Source organism: Chelmon rostratus, chromosome 9 (assembly GCF_017976325.1).
Source record: "Chelmon rostratus isolate fCheRos1 chromosome 9, fCheRos1.pri, whole genome shotgun sequence".
Lineage (NCBI taxonomy): Eukaryota > Metazoa > Chordata > Actinopteri > Chaetodontiformes > Chaetodontidae > Chelmon > Chelmon rostratus.
In genome coordinates this window covers 8,404,617-8,422,590 of record NC_055666.1, presented here as the reverse complement: position 1 = coordinate 8,422,590, position 17,974 = coordinate 8,404,617, and the positions used below count along the sequence as shown (strand labels likewise).

At 41.9% G+C, this 17,974-nt stretch overlaps 1 protein-coding gene across 1 annotated transcript in view; it reads left to right on the top strand.

Moving 5' to 3' along the window:
- tenm1 (teneurin transmembrane protein 1) overlaps window positions 1–17,974 on the top strand; it is a 166,022-nt gene that overhangs the window by 61,625 nt on the left and 86,423 nt on the right. The window contains exon 6 of the mRNA XM_041943515.1: window positions 17,162–17,335. Coding sequence (XP_041799449.1) covers window positions 17,162–17,335 — 174 coding nt within the window. The remainder of the gene's footprint in view (window positions 1–17,161; window positions 17,336–17,974) is intronic.

Here is a 17,974-nt window from a genome sequence, read left to right as displayed (position 1 = left end):
AACCCTCCACCCAGCCGCTTCATTTCCCTCCCGTGGTGGTGCTCAAGGTCACGCCGGAGCAGGCGGGGGTTCGCATTAATCACACACACACACACACACGCACACATGCGTACACGCACACATCACAGACAGACATCACACACACACTCACACTGGCGAATCCATGCAGATTAATCCCCAGGCTGAACCATGCTATTCCATTAATGTCCCGGCCCCGGTAATTAGTGCATTAGTGAGGAGTGTGAGTGATGACTTGGAGACGACATCACCTTTTAATTGGTGTCATGCTCCACTCCTGCTTGGCAGTGATCGATCTCAATGTTGACATCGCCATGGCAACTGCGCCAAGATGTATGGGATGTAAGCACAGATGATATGTTAGCCTGTAAATCAAAGATATTCAAATAGCAAGATTAAAGTGGTCATGGACTTAATGTCTTTGTCTAGGGGGAGAGGTTGAGACACAGGCCACCAGATGATTAGGTTCTCTCATTACATAATGATTCAGTAATTTTAATGAATTAATTAACAGCCACTGACAGGAAGAGAGAAAAAAAGTTCTCCCTCATTAGTTTTGCACTTTTTCATCATCAAATAATAGCCATGTTGACTTTTGCTGTATTTATTGATTTCTGAGTCTGTCTCTCATTAAATCTGGTTCTCATTGAAGATGTGTGCTTATTATCATAAATATTCTAATAAGAAACAGAAGAAATGATGTGCAGTGTTTAAAATATGATAATGAATTATCCTTTATTCCAAATATAATCACCTCCTACAGGCTATTGTACTTAGCTGGGCAGTTGTTATCGTGGTATCTTTGTTATTATTTTCACACAGAACATGTTTCTCAGTCAATGAGAATAGATTTTTGATTTTTTTTCTTTTTTCACATGTAAGATGCAAGTAGAGCTTAAACCGTGTGTCAATCCCTTAGCTAGACAGCCAACAGAAATTTTACATTTTCAAGCAAAAAATGTTGTTTTCAGCTTTTCAGTTATTAGGATTTGCTACTTTTCTTTGTCTTATAGGGTAAATATTTGACAGCTTTCAGTGTTGATCAGACAAAAATAAAAAATAAAAAAAATAGATTGCATCATCTTGGGGTTAAGACCCTGTAAAGGGCACTTTTAAAACAATTTTCTGACATTATATACCAAATGATTAATGGATTAATTAAGAAAATTACCGATAGATTAATGTGCGTATTATCTGTCAGCATGATAGTGCAGATACTGCTCGCTGAATCAAGACATTTGCAACATTTAAAAAAATATGACATATTCCTTTACGGCCGTGCCAAGCTGGAGCCCAACGTTACAGAATGCTGGAGATGCTTCCCCCTCAAAATCATCTTAACGCAGCTGTTACATTTGGCTGCATCTTCATCTTTTCTCATGATGCGCAGCCAAACTTTACACTGCTTGCTGCAGCTATCCGCGGTTCAGCATGAAATCGAGCTCACATGCTATGTGGAGGCACAGAGTGACCACTAGTGTAACAGCCAGTGCCTCCGGCAGATCTTGAACACTCGATGTAGCTCTTAGCGATTCAATAACCGCGTCTGACATTGATGATTTGAAACAAATCCTTATTTTGACAGTTTGGAACCAGTTCTTAATACCCACCTCAAATTATGGCCAGTCCTTAAAGCTCTTTGTGCAAGTTATGTGACTTGTTTTTTAATTTGGGGAAGAGTAACCTAGCAAATAATGAGGCAATAATATTATGTTTCAAATTAAGGTTTCCAATTAGCACAACAATAGGACGATGCATGATTGTGGAGATAATGCTGTGCCTAAGTGATTGCAGCACATGCCCCCTGTTGTGATTAGCTAAGGCAGTCCTCCTCTCTTTCTTTACTGCCCTCTTTCCTCTCCTCCCATACCCCCTGGTGTTGCAGGGGCTGTGAATAGCTTTGTTAATTTGTTTATCTCCCAACGTACCCCTCCCTCCTGCAGTCGTAGCTTGTTATTAAGCACAACACGGCCATCAGATATGAGCAGCAAGGCATTATGATAGCGAACAGGGCATTTAAGGAGAGATAGAGGACAGATTAAGATTGCATCTGTAATCTTGAAGAATATTGCTGCTGACAACACTACCAGCAACTCATTTTCCATTTTAAGCATCATTTAAGTTCTGCCTCCGTAAAACCTACCTACTATTGCTCTATCATGCTGTCAAAAAAAGCTAATTAGAGTGTTTTCTGCATTAATGAATGTCTTGCTGTTTTAAACAGTTACAATCCTCAGTTGTTGAATCAAATATGAGGAGAGGGTGTTATGTGTCAGTTATGAAAGATAATCATCTCTGTGGTGTTACAACCGGTTCGCTGGCTGCAACAAAGACGGGAGATGCGCGCTAAAATTAGCACAAACAAACTGAAATTTATTAAAGTAAGGGACAATAATGATAATAATTATGTGTGAAAGTCAGGATCAGTGGTGTTTAACAACACAGAGATGCAGTGGCGAAGGTGAGGCGCATGTTGTCGGTGTAAAACAAAATAAAGCAACACAATGAAAAGGGAGGGGAGAAGGGACCAACACACTGGTGTCTGGACAGGTGGGCTGAAGTAATTTAGGAACCAGGTGTTTCCAGTCAGTGTAGTGGTACATGAACTCCAACCAGCCAAGAACCTGCACGAAACACAAAACACACACACACACACACACACACACACAATGAGCAGGACTAAGGCTGTAGGGCTCCACAATAGCAATAGAGAGAAGCTTCTGACGCAAGTGAAATGAGCAAGTCAGCAGCACCCTGAAATCAAATAATCACCTCTAAATCACATTTCAGTCACTTGCACCCACAGTGACACAAACAGTGTACACTTAAAGCTGATATCCTCTTTATTGGGCAATACGTGCTGCTTCAGGGGACCTGGTGGTTCCATAAAGAACCAAATGACTCGTTAGTGCCTCTAAGTTCATTACTTTCACGCTATTTCTTTCAGTAAATCTACTCTCACAGTTTGATGGCAATTCAAAGCATCTGCCTTAAAACTGGGGCATTATTCACAGGGGTCAAACTCAGTACACTCTCCAAGTGAAGTCGCAAGAAAAAGACGCGTCTGTGATGATCTCCATAATAATTAAATTTAGACACTGTGTTCTTGATTTGGTTTCCCAGAGCCTAAGGTGATGCCTTCAAATGTCTCGTTTTGTTCCAACAAATGGCCCAAAACCCAGAGATATTCACTTCACAAGAATATAAAACAGAACAGCACATCCATTCGCACCCCTTCTGGAAGCTGGAGGCAGCAAATCTTTTTCTCAAACGCCTCACTGATCAAATGGTCGAATCGATTAATCGACAAATGGTTTCGGTTTCAATGTTTGTGTAACCATGCGAGTATGTTTACAAATACAAATGTCAAATATTTACTGCTTTCACATTCTTAAATGTGCTAAATTATTTGTACTCTGTATTATAAATTGAATATCTTTTGGTTTCGGTCTGTTGGTTTGACAAAATGAACAAATATATATATATCACCTTGGGCTCTGGTTGGCATTTTTCTTATTCTAGATATTACAGCTCTGCTTACCAAATAACAAACTATTTGCTTGGTGGCTAGAACTGAAAAAGAGTTCTTAAGTCGCTCCCTCTTGATCTGGATTTGTCCTCCAAACGTCCTAGCAGGCCTTGTCTGTCTCAGCACCAGCCTGATTACAGCTTATCATAAATTAAGTGCTTGTTTAAGCTCTGTAAACAGATATCTGCATACAAATGCAAAATCTGTAGGCAAGGGACAAGATTTTGGTGTCGGAAGCATTCTGGTTTCCATTTGTAGTCCGCTTGTAGTCTTGGTAGCACTGACCAATCAGGTTTGAGCTGGCTTTGGTCACATGCAGGTAACAGTCTGTGTGGAGAGCAAAAGAGGCAGAGCCTATTGGCTGGAAGGAGATCTCACCTGATGAGTTCTGAGACTGGTGCTTTTTCTGGTCTATGCTGACCACCCTGGCTAACAAGTTTTTAAAAAATTACAACTGCGAGCTGAGATGCACGTTATGCCAGGAAGACATTACTCTGACCTGACCACACACTGGAGCATCATTCTTAGACAGGATTCCCACACCTTTTCCATTTTAGCCCTCCTCCTCCTCTCAAAGTATTGGAACACTGAAAGTCACACAACCAGACAATGAACCACAATATGCCGACATAAGGGTTTCCGCTGAAATGCTAAAGGTGGCAACAAAGCTGATCAGTGAATAATGTCAAATAGAAATGTACTGTTGTGGAATTATGTTGTGAGAGGCAAAATGTGTGACCACTCTTTCAGCTGCTGCATCTGCTGTCACATTCTGACAGTCTCAGAGGAGGTTATGGTGTTTGGTGCATCCTGCTCTCACTATTGGTGTGCTAATGTTTTTTTTTTCCATGCAAAGAAAATAGTAAAATTATATGAGCCAAACAGAGTTCACCTATTGGCTATTGACAGTGATGGATTGCAAATAATCCTGTAAATCATTAAAGTTGAACTGACATTAAAAATGCATTTTTGACCGTTTTAGATCACATCCCTGGTCATATTGTGCACAATGCAATAGCCTACAATACCTACTTAAAAATAGAAAGTATTCTTATCAAAGTCTAATCATGTTTTCTTTCTTTAAAACAAACTATGACGTGTGCTCATGTTAGCCTGAGCTAACCAATTTCAACCTATAACATCATCCCGTCAATCAATGGCACAGATCTAAGACTGGTTAACTAGTTAGCTACAGCATGTTGCACCAGTATGTCTTCGGATCGAACTTTCATCTGTTTCCCTAAAATACAGTGGTTACAGGCCCGCTGGCTAGACTTCACTCACTTTGAGGAAAGTGGTATTTGTGACAGCTCCAGGCATTTTACAGTGGACTGCTTTAGCAAGTACATGGAGCATCCATGGTCTTTCTCTCCCTGACAGATACGACTGTCAGTGCTCACCGACTGGGTAACAATAACTAACCCTCCACCTCCTGCAGTTGCATCACTTGGAAATAAATCACAACAAGACAGACAGTCTCAAAATACTGTGTCATCTGGATTTTAATCATGATGTGAGTTTGAACAAAAGAGCCATTACACATACTAAGAAAAACAGTGACAGGAGCCGCATAATTTGACTAATTTCCAATTTTATAAACCTCATTTAGTTCACTTAGCAGTGCACTGGCACTGGAAGATTTTTTCTAGAGCAATTTCAGTGAGCCTGCCCCAAAGTTGTAGGTGGCCTCCAAAAGACCTTTGTTAAATAGTTTTGTTTACTCTACAGTTGCAACTTTAAATAACTTGTGTTATGAATAGACTAATATCATCTGAAAATATTAATTGGTGAGAGACTGAAGTAGGAGCCAAGAAAAAAAACTCCCCCCCTTTGCTATGATGCAAATGGTTCAGTCCGCACTTGTGCCAGTTTTAACCTGCTAACAACTGTATCAACGTTATCTTACAGTTAAACTCCACTATTTAAGTCTGCTAGTTGGCAGACAAACACAGAAGAGAAAAGAGAAATAAAAGCAAAGGAGGGAAAACCATGTTTCTGTCAGAGGAAGGGTGAGTTGTTAGCTATATAATACTAGTCTGCTTTAAGCTAGCACTGATACTCAACAGTGCGTGCGTTTTGCTGACTGTGGAAATCGGTTGGATCAGTTAGCCGTAATGTTAGCAATAATTAACAGTTGACAGCTAGCTTGAATTACTTGTAAAGGCAGCTGAGAAAGCACTTCAATTTTCAGGTGTGCCAGTAAAGGAGGGAAGCAATTGTAACCAGTGATGGGCAGTTCATCACAATGACTCCCACAAATGCAGATAAAATCCAGACATAACGTTACTGCTGGTCCGTTGACTGGACCTGGCTCTCGACTTGCATAACTAATGTTAGCAGCAGCTACAGTATGTGCATTGGAGCTGTGGCTAATGAAAGTTCCGGAAGAAAGTAGCTGATGTCTGCTCGAAAAGTTGCCAGATTTGTTGCTAAGCCTTGTCGAAATAAAAGCGCTCAAGGGCTCAGAAAAGTTGCTAAATCTATTGACAAAGTTGCTAGGTTATGAAGTCCTGAGGAGTGTAGAGTTGAAGGCGGATGTAGAATGAATTTTATTAAGTGCATAATCTGAAAAACTTTGACACATTACCACAGAGAGGGCAGCAGCAGCAGCAGGTGCCCTGCCATTTGATTAAGACTGAATCTTTTGTATTGAGCTCATGAAAGATGCAGACTAGTGGCTCCAAAAGGTTAAATACAATGTGTGACTGTTTAGACAAGGTAGTTGACCTTTTATTAGGTAATTCAATAAGCCCTCGTCCTGTCTTCTGTCATCCTGTCGGTAGTTGCGTTACTGTCTGAAGATGAACAGATTTACAGTCAGAATCAAAATCACTCAATACAAGACCTTTTCCTCAGAAGTTATTTTGACATGTCACAGTCGGAAAAGCACAGTTGTGAACAATCTGATCGACTCCATTACGGTATTATTGTTATCATTATTATTATTGCTGTTAAGGTTATCGCCTGTATTTTTCCTATTGTCAAATTGTCTGCGGTAAAGACAGCTGATTGTCTTGGTGACAAACAAAGAAAGACTATGCATCACTTATCAAATTCACTTGTTTTGTCATTGACAAACCAGTTGTTGACAATATTGTAAAACGTGAACACAGATTCATGGTACTTATTGACCACAACAAGCACACACAGCGTCTTTGATCAGCAGATAGAATAAACTATTCCTTGCCATACTAGATCCCTAATATTGCTTTGTGCATGCATATCTTGGACTGAGGAGCATGAGAGAACTGTTGTCATTAAGTAGCAGAGGGTGAAGTCTATAGTGGCTTTATGTAATTTTATCACAGTATTTAATATGAGCATCATGACAAACATTTTCTGGGAAATCAACTGGGAAACTGTTTATAGATAAAAATAGCCTGATGTTTGTTTTGGGGTAATTCAATAGCTGACAAATCAAGTACTTCATTACATGCAAAAAAAGAAATCACATAAAAATTCAGTATTGCCATAAAGCAGTGGCTGTCACTGATTTGCAATATTGCCCGCAGTATTGCAATATGGTATAGCTTCCATCATATAAATGATCTGGCAATCTCTGACTGCAGACAAATTTATTTTCGCTCACTGTGTATATTGTCATATTCTTCACCCTTACTGTCATAAATAATGGTGGTCCCAGTGAGGAAGAGTTTTACTCCTTTTTCTTTTAGCTAAAGGCACCAACAGAAAATCAGCAGTGATGTGCTATAACCATTTTGAACATTGCAGCTAGAGAGTAACATGTTGAGAAAGTAAAGTCATATTAGAAATAGTACAGTTATTAGTTAGCAAAGACATGCCCAAAATAAAAGGATAGTCCAAGTCTAAATTGGAGAAGCTCAAATGTGCTGATTCACTCCACTGATCTGCTACTTTTATTCAGTCTGAACTGTGTCCAATATGCAGTCAGACAGCACAGTCTGCAGGCCATCGCACACATTCTGTACTGTACTTTGTGATGGCTGAACTGAGTTGGATATAAAAAAAAATGCTTCACAAAATCTTGAGCATTTAGTTACATCTGTTCCTGAAGGTAAATGTAGGTGGTCAGTCCGGTCAATATGAGGAATGCAAAATTGTGGAAACAGCACCGATTAGAAATATGATGGTCTGTAATTGTAACTGCAGTGCATTCATTAGCTTGTATCAACTTTGTATAGTAATAATAACCTTAGTGGAATGAACAGTCTGTGAAAGGGGGATTGCAGTCTGTTATGTTAGCAGGTGGTGGGCAGGAGGCCAGAGATTGTGTACAGAGGTAAAGTCAGAGGGTCAGCAGAGTCTGGTGATGGCTGTCGGGATGAAGCTGTTGAGGTGTTGAGTCGGCCTGGCCCTAATGAAACGTTACCTTCCCCCCAAGGAAAGTTTTTGAACAGGTGGTCGCCCGTTTGTCTGGGATCAGCGACGATCCTCTTCATTGTGCTGCTCTGTCAAGAAGGGCAACTGGCAACCAATTATCTACTCAGCAATGCTGAGTGGGTAAGATTGGCTGGTACAGCTTGTTTCCAGTAGGGCCTGGAAAGTAGAACCCTTTCTATTAGGAGTGTACTGGCTCAGCGCAGTTCAGTTGGACAGAAAAAAGCTGTCACACACAGTGACTCAATCACAGCACAGCAATTCTGCCATGTTCCTCACCGCGTATTGGCTTTACTCTCTTTGTTTCAACAGATGTTTGTAATTTGCTCCATAAATATAGCTCACACAGAGTGCATTCAACTTTGAGTCACAACGTATGTGTGTGTGCATTTGCATCTATGACTGTGTTTTCAGGTATGTGTGTGTGTGTGTATGTAGTGTGGGGGCTAGTTATTTTCAATTTCTAATTTCAGATTTTAAAAAATCAACAAAAATACCACATGCATTGATGCATGATTTTTCTCTTCACTTGTTATTGATGGAGGCATTTTCTGAGTTGAGTTGTTTTGCTCCTTTACAAAATGTTGTTATTTTATGGTGAAAAACAAAAAACAATGATCCTTACATACATGTGTATCACAGTCCAAATGTGTGCATGTCCATGTGAATGTATGAAGGTGAGAGCATGTCTTTGTGATTAGAATTGTGTGTGTGTGTGTGTGTGTGTGTGTGTGTGTGTGTGTGTGTGCATGCGTGTGTGTGTGCGTGCATGCGTGTGTGTGTGCGCTATTCATCCCCAGCTTCTTACAGCCAGCTGCTTCATGGCTCATTGGGGTCGGTATTGATTGGTCCAGTTTCTCTTTGTTTCCAGTCCTCTATTTTGGTCGTCTGATGCAGCTCTAAGAAACCCGCTGGCCTTTGCTAAAACTACCCTAACAGCTCCAGAAGCCTTTGGTGAAATTACTTTAAATGGCTAGACACACTCTGGTCAGAAAGCTCTGAATGGTGAGAGAGCCCTTTGGTAAAATGTCTCCAGAAGGTCAGAGAGGCTGCAGTGAAACAGCCTCAATAGCTCCAGTAGTTCACCACATGCACATGAACGTGCACTGCAACACACACTCACGCACTCTTGGTTTTTTGTGTGTCTTTTTTTCCCATCCTCTCCATGACACTCATACAGACACAAATGCAGTCACACACCCACACACAAACACTCAGAGATTGAGCTGTATGCCACTGTGAGCGGCAGTTGTGAGTCACTGTTTGTCTGCAGTGTTTTAGCTCTCAGTGGTGGTTGATGGTGGCTGCCGGAGGGGAATCTAACATGGCGCCGATCCCCTGCTCATTTAACACTGTTCTGTCTGTTGTAACATGACTCAGCTTTCAGAAAAGGGCCAGATCAGTAAGACAGCGAGTGGGAGACAGACAGGGAGAGTGGGGGACTCTGACAGAAAGGGAGAGGGGGCGTGATTAGGAATGAAAGAACAACAGAGGAATGCGTGAGGCAGGAAGCTGTGATCTGTTGGACTTGGTGTACTGTCGCTGCCGTGACTAACTAGATGACAGAAGCAGCGAGTTTTACTGGTAAATAAACACATACAGCAAATCTCATCATTCAAGATGTGAGAAGTGTGTCACCTCCTCCGCTCTTCCTTTATCCCTCTTTCTGTCATGTCATCCCTTTATCCAAACAGGACTTCCCATTCCAGATTAGCAAGGTCACACCGATGATGAGTCCTGAGGTTTATACCAGTGAAGACATTGCCGAGTGAGGCTCTGCTTCTGCTCACGCACACATGTACACATACACTTGCACACAAGCAAATGTCGGCAGAAAAACACTCACTCACGCAAACATACACACTTAAACAGTCATGACAGTGGTATTAGTGGCTTTCAAGGGGTTGGTGGAGGGGAGTAAGAAAAACACTTTAGCACCTCTTGTCTGTCAGAGTGGAACGAGGGCCGACAGGCGAAAAGGCGGGAGGGCAGGCAGACCCCCAGGCTCTCAGTCTCTACCCTAACGTTGACTTAGACACAGACGGCTCTGAAGTCCCTCTCCTTCACTCTCCTTCACACTTGTTTTCCCCATTTGTCTCTCTCCTTCTTTCCTACTCCCCTCTCTCCTTCTCCCTGTGTCTTTTATCTCCCTCTGCCCTTCTTTCTCTCTCTGCCTTTCTTTCTCCCATCCCTCAGAAGTTGTGGCTTAGCTAGAGGCTGACACAGCCATGCAGAACTTGGATGAGAAATTGCTTTTACTGTACATGCTAAACTACACACTAAATCGAATGACTGATGCTCTTGAAAGTGTTTGCTGCAGGGCAAAGCCAGCTGTAGTCTTTGGTTGTCAGATGGAATATAGTTGGCGGTTAGCTATGTGTATGAGTGAAAAGAACTTGGCAATCAGGCCTGGATGTGTTTCTGCTTGCGAGAGTATTGATAAATCATTTTTAACTGACTGCAGTGCTACCTTGGCTGTAATGGTTATCGATAAGACAGTATATTCACAGTCAATCTCAACCCGCAGTCCAACCCAGCACTGTTACAAACACCAGATAGCTGCATGTAGTGTAACACAGGCATTAAACAGGAATACACACACACACACACACACACACACAATTTTCTTTCTCTATCTCCCACTCTTTCTCCCACCATGAGTGTGAAATCTAATCATCACTGGAGCCCACAATCATTTCTATCTCATCTGGAGACACACACATGCCTGACAACAACAATAGCAACAAGCGCAGCACCAACTGCAAGCTAGCGTTTTCTCTGCTTCCACCAGCTCAAATAGTCTGCTTTAAAAACCTGCCTATCTGGAGAGAATAATTGACAGCATGAAGTGATTCAGGGCTGCCATTTACAGTATTAGACTCACAATAAAGACATGGCATTCATACGACCGTGCCTTCCAGCTGTTAACGTACAGCTGCCATAATGGAGCAGTTGTTATCTCAGCAGCCTTGCTAACTTTACCCACAAATTTCCACCAGCTTGGATTTTTATGTTCTCTTATTTCTCTCCGTGGTAGTTTAAGTACACCTGAAAAAGCCACATCAAGCTCTCACGACTGAACTGCCTCCGTCTCTCGCTACACCCGTGCTGTTCTCTTCAGCCTGCCACATCTTCTACGCACATCTCGGCAGGGTAGCCGACAGCAAGGGTACAGCACAGAACCCCCTCACAGCAGTGCCGTCCTATTACCTCTGGCAGTCATCTCACTGTCACACTGATCAATGATTCATGTGTGCGAGGGCCTCGGCCTGTTAGCTCGCTGCACTGCTGCTCGCTGTCGCCACTGTGCTGCCGCTGCCTCTCCAGTTATAATGACTGGACTCACCCGGAGTCTAACGTGTGCCGGTTATGTGCATTTTTGCAAGAGGGTGAGAGAGAAAGATGGACATTGAGAGAGAGATGGATAGACAGATGGGAAAAAAGAGAGTGGAAGTGAAGGTTCATGCTGAGCACATGCTGCTCACATAACTGACTGCATGCTGTGTCTAAGTGTGTGTCTGTGTGAGTGTGCGTGTGTATTTCGTGTCCGCACAAAGGATCAAAAATGTGCCAAATCCTATAAGCAATAAAGTTAAGAAGTTAGGGGAACCAGTGATTCAGGAGGTAGTCATCCCCAGTTTAAAATGTTCTTTTAATGATGTTCTAAATGTTCCTTAACATAGAAACACAAGGCGGACTGGTGACTGTTTGGCTAAGACACAAACCTTGCATCCCTAGTTTCGTTTCATCTGCGGACCAATGTTGATTTATCTCCTGTCTATGTTTCTATCAGCTGACCTGCTCAGCTAAGTTAACCAGCTGCTGCGGTACCTTCATATTTATCTTCTCTTTTAACTGCACAACAACAAAGGACATACCATATAGTGCATAAATAATATGTATTTATTTAAATGTGAAGCTATTTCTTTAAACTGCTGAAAGCGCAGGTTTTTATGAAGTGCAAGCTTTAGCCTCTGCTCGCCATAAGTAGCGGTTGCTTTTTACTGAAATGCTCCTACCACAGCCGTCACTGCGGCTGAAACACACAGAGGGCTGCAGGTTGTTTGTGACAATATATCTGTCGAATTTATGTAATTACTAATTCACACCACTGAAGCAAAATTAGAAATCAAAATGGTAAAGGCCATTAGGTGGCTCCTGCATCTTTCCCAATCATGGGGCTGTGTCTGTTTTACTTACAGCTGATGCTAGAAATTGATCAAAATGAACTCTTCTCAGCTCAGCATTTACAGCTGACCATTGCATGCTATTGGATTGCCTTGGATAGTATCAGCTGCTCAAGACTGGTTTAAATTGTATTTATCAAAGAGAACTTATTCAGTAGTTGTCAGTGATGCCTCTGACCTGTGTTGCTCTCTGTTGTTCTGCGTATACATGCTGTCACAGAGACATATCATACGTAAACACAAAATTCAGTACCAGTGTTTCACGCGATTTTTGTTCCCATTAAAAAACTGTGAAGGGGGTAATTTTCACCAATTATTATCTTAGAAATAAAGTGTTGGATGTCCCAAAATGTTCTCCAGCTAATTGAAAACAAATTTGAAATTGTTCTTCTTGGTCCTCCAAAATCTATCCAAATTTTATAAAAACATCTTGATTCCTGTCTACAAATGTCACACTTCCACCCAGAAACCTGTGTGTAATATTTAACAGTGACCTTTAATTTGAGAATCAAGTTACAAAAGCTGTTCAATCATGTTTTTATCAGCTGAGGAGCATCTCAGAAATCAAGTATTTTCTCTCTTAGCCTCATCTCAAGAAGGGCATTCATGCCTTTTTATGTCATCTTGGTTCAATCATTGTAATTCATTGTATTCGGCATTCAGCCAAAAACGATCTCAAGCCTTACAGCTACAAAACGCTGCTGCTTGTAATAGATACTAAAAGACAAGCTCATATCAGCCTAGTTTGAGCCCCTCATCACTGGTTTACCGGTAAAATTCAGAACTGATTTTAAGAAATGGCCTGAATTGCTGTCCCCCATGAGCCAGAGAACAGCCTCAGATCCTCAGGCAGGGCTCTGCTGGCTGTTCCTAAGTCCCGGCTCAAAACTAAAGGTGACCAAGCTTTTTCTTGGCTCTGGAACTCCCTGTCTGAGGATCTGAGACTTGCAGAATCCATGAGATCTTTTAAATCACTTCTCAATTGAAAAAAAAAAACAACAACTTTAGATTAATAACAGCACTTTTAAAAAAAAAAATTACAGCAAATCTTTTACCGTATTTTCCGCACTATAAGGCTCACCGGATTATAAGGCGCACCTTCAATGAATGGCCTATTTTAAAACTTTTTTCATATATAGAGCGCACCGCATTATAAGGCGCATAGAAAGTACCGTGGGGTTGCGTTATGCAGACACTAGATCAGGGGTCGGCAATCCGCGGCTCCGCGGCTCTTTCATCCCTCTGATGCGGCTCTTGAAAATAATGAGCATTTATTTAAAATGTATTTTATTTTCGTTCGTTCGTTTTGAAACAAACAAACGCTCACAGATGACAACTTATCCTGTGTAAAGATGCAGGTGACGGTGCACAGCGCTGGTGTGCAGATGCTGTGCGCTGAGGTTCAGGAGCAGAAATCACATTAACCAGGTTTGATTAATATTTTTTATTGCCTATTATTTAGCATATATTCATATTTCTTCATTTTTCAGTGAAATAGTCATTTTATTATTCAGGTTGACAGCTGACTGCACGCGCCAGTAAAAGGATGATGGCACGCTGAGAGTGGAATGCCCTTTACACTTTTTCCGCTATTACTTCGGCCACGCCCCTTGACTACGACAGCCATAATTAACCAATATTGATCCATACAAAAGGCGCATCGGATTATAAGGCGCACTGTCGGTTTTTGAGAAAATTAAAGGCTTTTAGGTGTGCCTTATAGTGCGGAAAATACAGTACTTTATTTACTATTGTTATTGTTTTATCTTACTGACATTTTATTATTTTAATTGGTTGATATGCCTCGTTGCAGTCCTGAAATGTTTTAATCCTGGTTCAACTGTGTAAAGCACTTTACAACCTGTTTCAAAAAGTGCTGTATTGTAGAGGGGCATTGTGTCATAACCTGTGTTTAAAACCTTTGATATTTGAGTTGATTTTATGCTTATATGCTGCATATTCTTAAACAAATTACCACAGCCTCAAATACAACAAACCAGGGGCAGGACGGTATCAGCATAGTGAAAATGGTTGTCTTCTGGGCAAAATGGGTTGGGAAAATATGCCTATATGTATTTTGATACACACAGGCTTGTTCGTTTTACCTCTTATCAAACCAGATACACACTAACACAGTTGCACATTTGCTAGTAAGTGGACCTTGGGTCAGAATAGTTTTGTCAAACTATCTTTTCAAGGTCAAGAGCGATCCTTCACACTCAGTCGTCGATCATCTTTTGTACTGATTCAACCAGGAGCGTTTCAGAGCTCCACCTGCAGCTGTTACCTGCAGCAAATGACTAAGACTCTTGGTCTAAAACCACTCCCACTTTAATTGCATCCCCAAATTTTAACCTAATAGTCCTGTCCTTGCCTGCGGCTCCTGAGCTTCTCAATTTTGAAATACCCAGAATTCACTTGGTCAAGTGAAGAACAAGTCTTAATACTGTTATGACTGGTCTTAATATTGCTTTGAGGACACCAGGTCCTCGAAAGTACAAGAGCATACACACAAACTTGCACCCTCCACCATCCTCTCCTCATCAAGTTCCCAGGTCCTTATCCTGCCTGGCTATGGGTGTTTGTGTGTATGCGTGTGTGTGCGTGTGTGTGCACGCTCTCTGACTCTAGATGGTAAGTGTTCTAGCAAAAGGTCAACAGCCATAAAGCAAAAGAGTGAGAGAGATGGAGCGAGAGAGGCTGATGAGCGGGACCAGGAGAAGTAGGGTCTGAGGGGCTTTTGAGGAGGGATGGAGTGGTGAAGAGGAGAAGATAGGAGAGCCGATGAGGACTGTCACTGCAGAGTCATTACTGAAGTGGGTAACACTTGGCTAACGGAGGTGTGGGGGAGCAGAGGAGAACAAGGAGAGAAAGAAAAGCAATTCAGATGAGAGGAAGTGGGGAGAGAATGAAGCGTGAGAGATTGAATGGTAGAAATGCTAAATGTATCAGTTTGGGAATAACTTGTCATCCCTCACTGAGCACTCTTACAGACTAATTTATGAAACTATGATAGGTTGTTCCACTCCACTGCGTAATATAATGCAGTACAAACAGTGATGATGCATACAAACTTACATTTGTCGGTGCAACACTATATTTCATGTTTAATTCTAATAGCAGAGAGTTGATAATGGGCTGTAGGTTTAAGGAACCCACAGCAGGATTGCCTCTAAATGTAGCATTGTTAACTCAAACGTGATCCTGACTATCATCTGTATGTTTTTCTCTCTACCTGCCCATTTGTTTCTCTCACCTGTCTGCTTAAGATGGAGTACTTACAGTACCAGACAACTACAAGGGGTTTTGCTGGAAAGTAAACCCATGAAATTGAATGTACAAGGCAGATCATTCAGGTTGCTGTTTATCATAGCAACCCCCAACCCCCCAGCATCAGAATGAAGCATCACAACTAATTTCACAGTAATGTGTTAATGAGAGAAACCCCCACACTGCGCCTTTTAAAACGAAAATAAGAAAACTACAGTTTGAGGGTGGGGTGGGGTGGGGGGAATAAAATGAGTGACTCGTACCCGCACTGATGTGAAGAATCTGTGCATGTCCATGTCTGGTCTCGTCACAGACTGACAGTTCAATTAGTCTGAACTAAATGATGCATGACGTCTCCCTCATGGCCCTAGTAATCGCTTTGAAGAGCTCATATTGTGCATGAGTAGATAGCTAAACCAACAGTGGCTAGGGCTAGTCAGAAGTTGAAATGTTGGAATGTGTGATTTGCTGATCCCCATAGATGCCAAAGTGGAGCACGGGACCAAATTGGCTTCAACTCTCAGAGCTCATCATAGATTTGCTGTATTTTTCAGAGAAAACAGTTCTCTTTTTTCCCCCCCGTGCTTCTGCAACAGAAAGTGACTGCAGATGGCTTTGAACTATCTGGAGTTTTAATTAGGTATTCCTCATCAACTGGGGATCAAGTGTGGGTGAGCGCGAAGGTGTGTGCGTGTGTGTGTGTGCGTGCGTGCGGGTATGTGCATTTGTGCGTGCATGGAAATAGCTGGTACATTTATGCAATTGTGTGAGTGTGCTGTACCTGTGTGTTGGTCATATAATTGTGGATTTGTTTTTCTAAGCAGCCATTTTGTGCGAGCGTGAGCAAGCGCGTGTCAAGTGCTTTTTCTGGGTGTCGGCAATCAGCAGACAGAAGACAGACAGTGAAGATGTTTGAAGTCGTTAGAAGTTCCTTACCTTGATCTGCATGCGGCAGCCGTCCTCTGACTGCCACCAGTGCGTAGTAACTTTGTGATTTGAGTCTTTGCTTTTGTTTGATGTTCCGAATGTGTCAGAGGAGAAAAAACCTGCAGTGATTTATTTCATTTGCTTTGTTCTTCATATCAGCAAAGGGACATTATCTTTTTAGATTCATTTAAAGTAGGAAACTAAAGCAGTTTTGGAGAACAATCTCGCACGAATTGAACCTGATGATTGGTCAGAGCAAGGTGAATGTTTTACTGAAGACTTTATTGACAACCTTGCAAGACGCTAATTAATTTCCTTAATGGGCAGGTGTTAGTTGTTTTTTATTTAACGGCATGCAGGATTGTTGTCCTAGTAAACAGTTTTATGAGTGGGAGGGGGAACCCAGCATCCTCCCATACCCTTTGTTGTTTAAAAGGCCCATATGGATTGTGAATCGGCAGCAGCTTTCAAAGCATCATTAGTCATGCATAAAAGACTGTGTTAGCGCTTTAATACCAGCCCTGAGCTCCGGCTCTGAAGATCTGCCTTAATTGCCCACCTCTGCCACATTCTGTGTTAATGTATGCATGTGTACGTGAATGTACTGGACGTTTGTGTGTGTGTGTGAGAGAGAGAGAGCATTTGTGCATGTGTTCTTTGTGTATTTGCTAATTGTCCCCTACCTTGCTGGGCATTAATAAGCACATAAAGTGAGTGAGAGTTCTAAGATGGGCATTGAAGAAGATTCAGACACACCCCTCTGCATGCTCTGAATAATGATCTTTTTTCTATCTGCTGTTCCTCTCCCTCTCCCTCTCCCTCTGGTTGCGTGTGTGTATGTGTGTGTGTGTCTGTGTGCGTGCGTGTGTAGCGGTCCACCTGTTAGGTCTGACCTGGCATCTGCGGCACGGCGAGAGCCAGCTGTATGAGAACGGCCTGAGCTCGGCGGACCATCAACAGGAGGACCGCAGCAAAACCAGACCTACCAGCTCCATCCACCTGCTGGACACACTCAACCCTGAAAACACACACGCCGGCGACAGAGGTGAGCTGACACACACACAGTATACACCATAATAACAGATGTTCTGCGCTCGACTAGTGACAGGATTTGTCTGACAGTAACAACAAAGCAAATGTAATACAGTATTTTGCTATTTGTTAAATATTAAATGTACTGAATGAACACTGGCTTAAAGCGTCTCACTTCATTTTACTGTAATGGTGCTTTGTGACATTTTACTAGCAAAAAGGCAAACCAGTAGGGTGTGTGAGGCAAGTCAACCCAGGATCATTTCAGCAAATCAGGCTTATTTTCAGGAAATTCTGGTTTGTAAATGAGGATTAAATAAGTCAGACCTGTTACTTTGGGTCAGAAACATATCCCTTCAGACTAGTCCGGTCCTAGTCAGGCTAGTTTTTAGGCTTAGTTTCATGTTAGGCTTTAATCAGTGTTACAGTCAAGCATCTTCTGCAAAGTTCCAACATGAAGGTACCTTTTTGCTGCTGCATGGTGAACATGAGTCGATTTGTAGTACGTGTTTGATCACATTTCAACATGGGCAGCTCTTACTTCGTAATTAAAATCTGAAGTTCTTCTTCTTCTTTACTTTTATATCTTTTTTAGTCTTAAAGAGGAGCTCCGTTGATTTCAAACATCAAAGTGTTTTTTACAGGTTTGGGG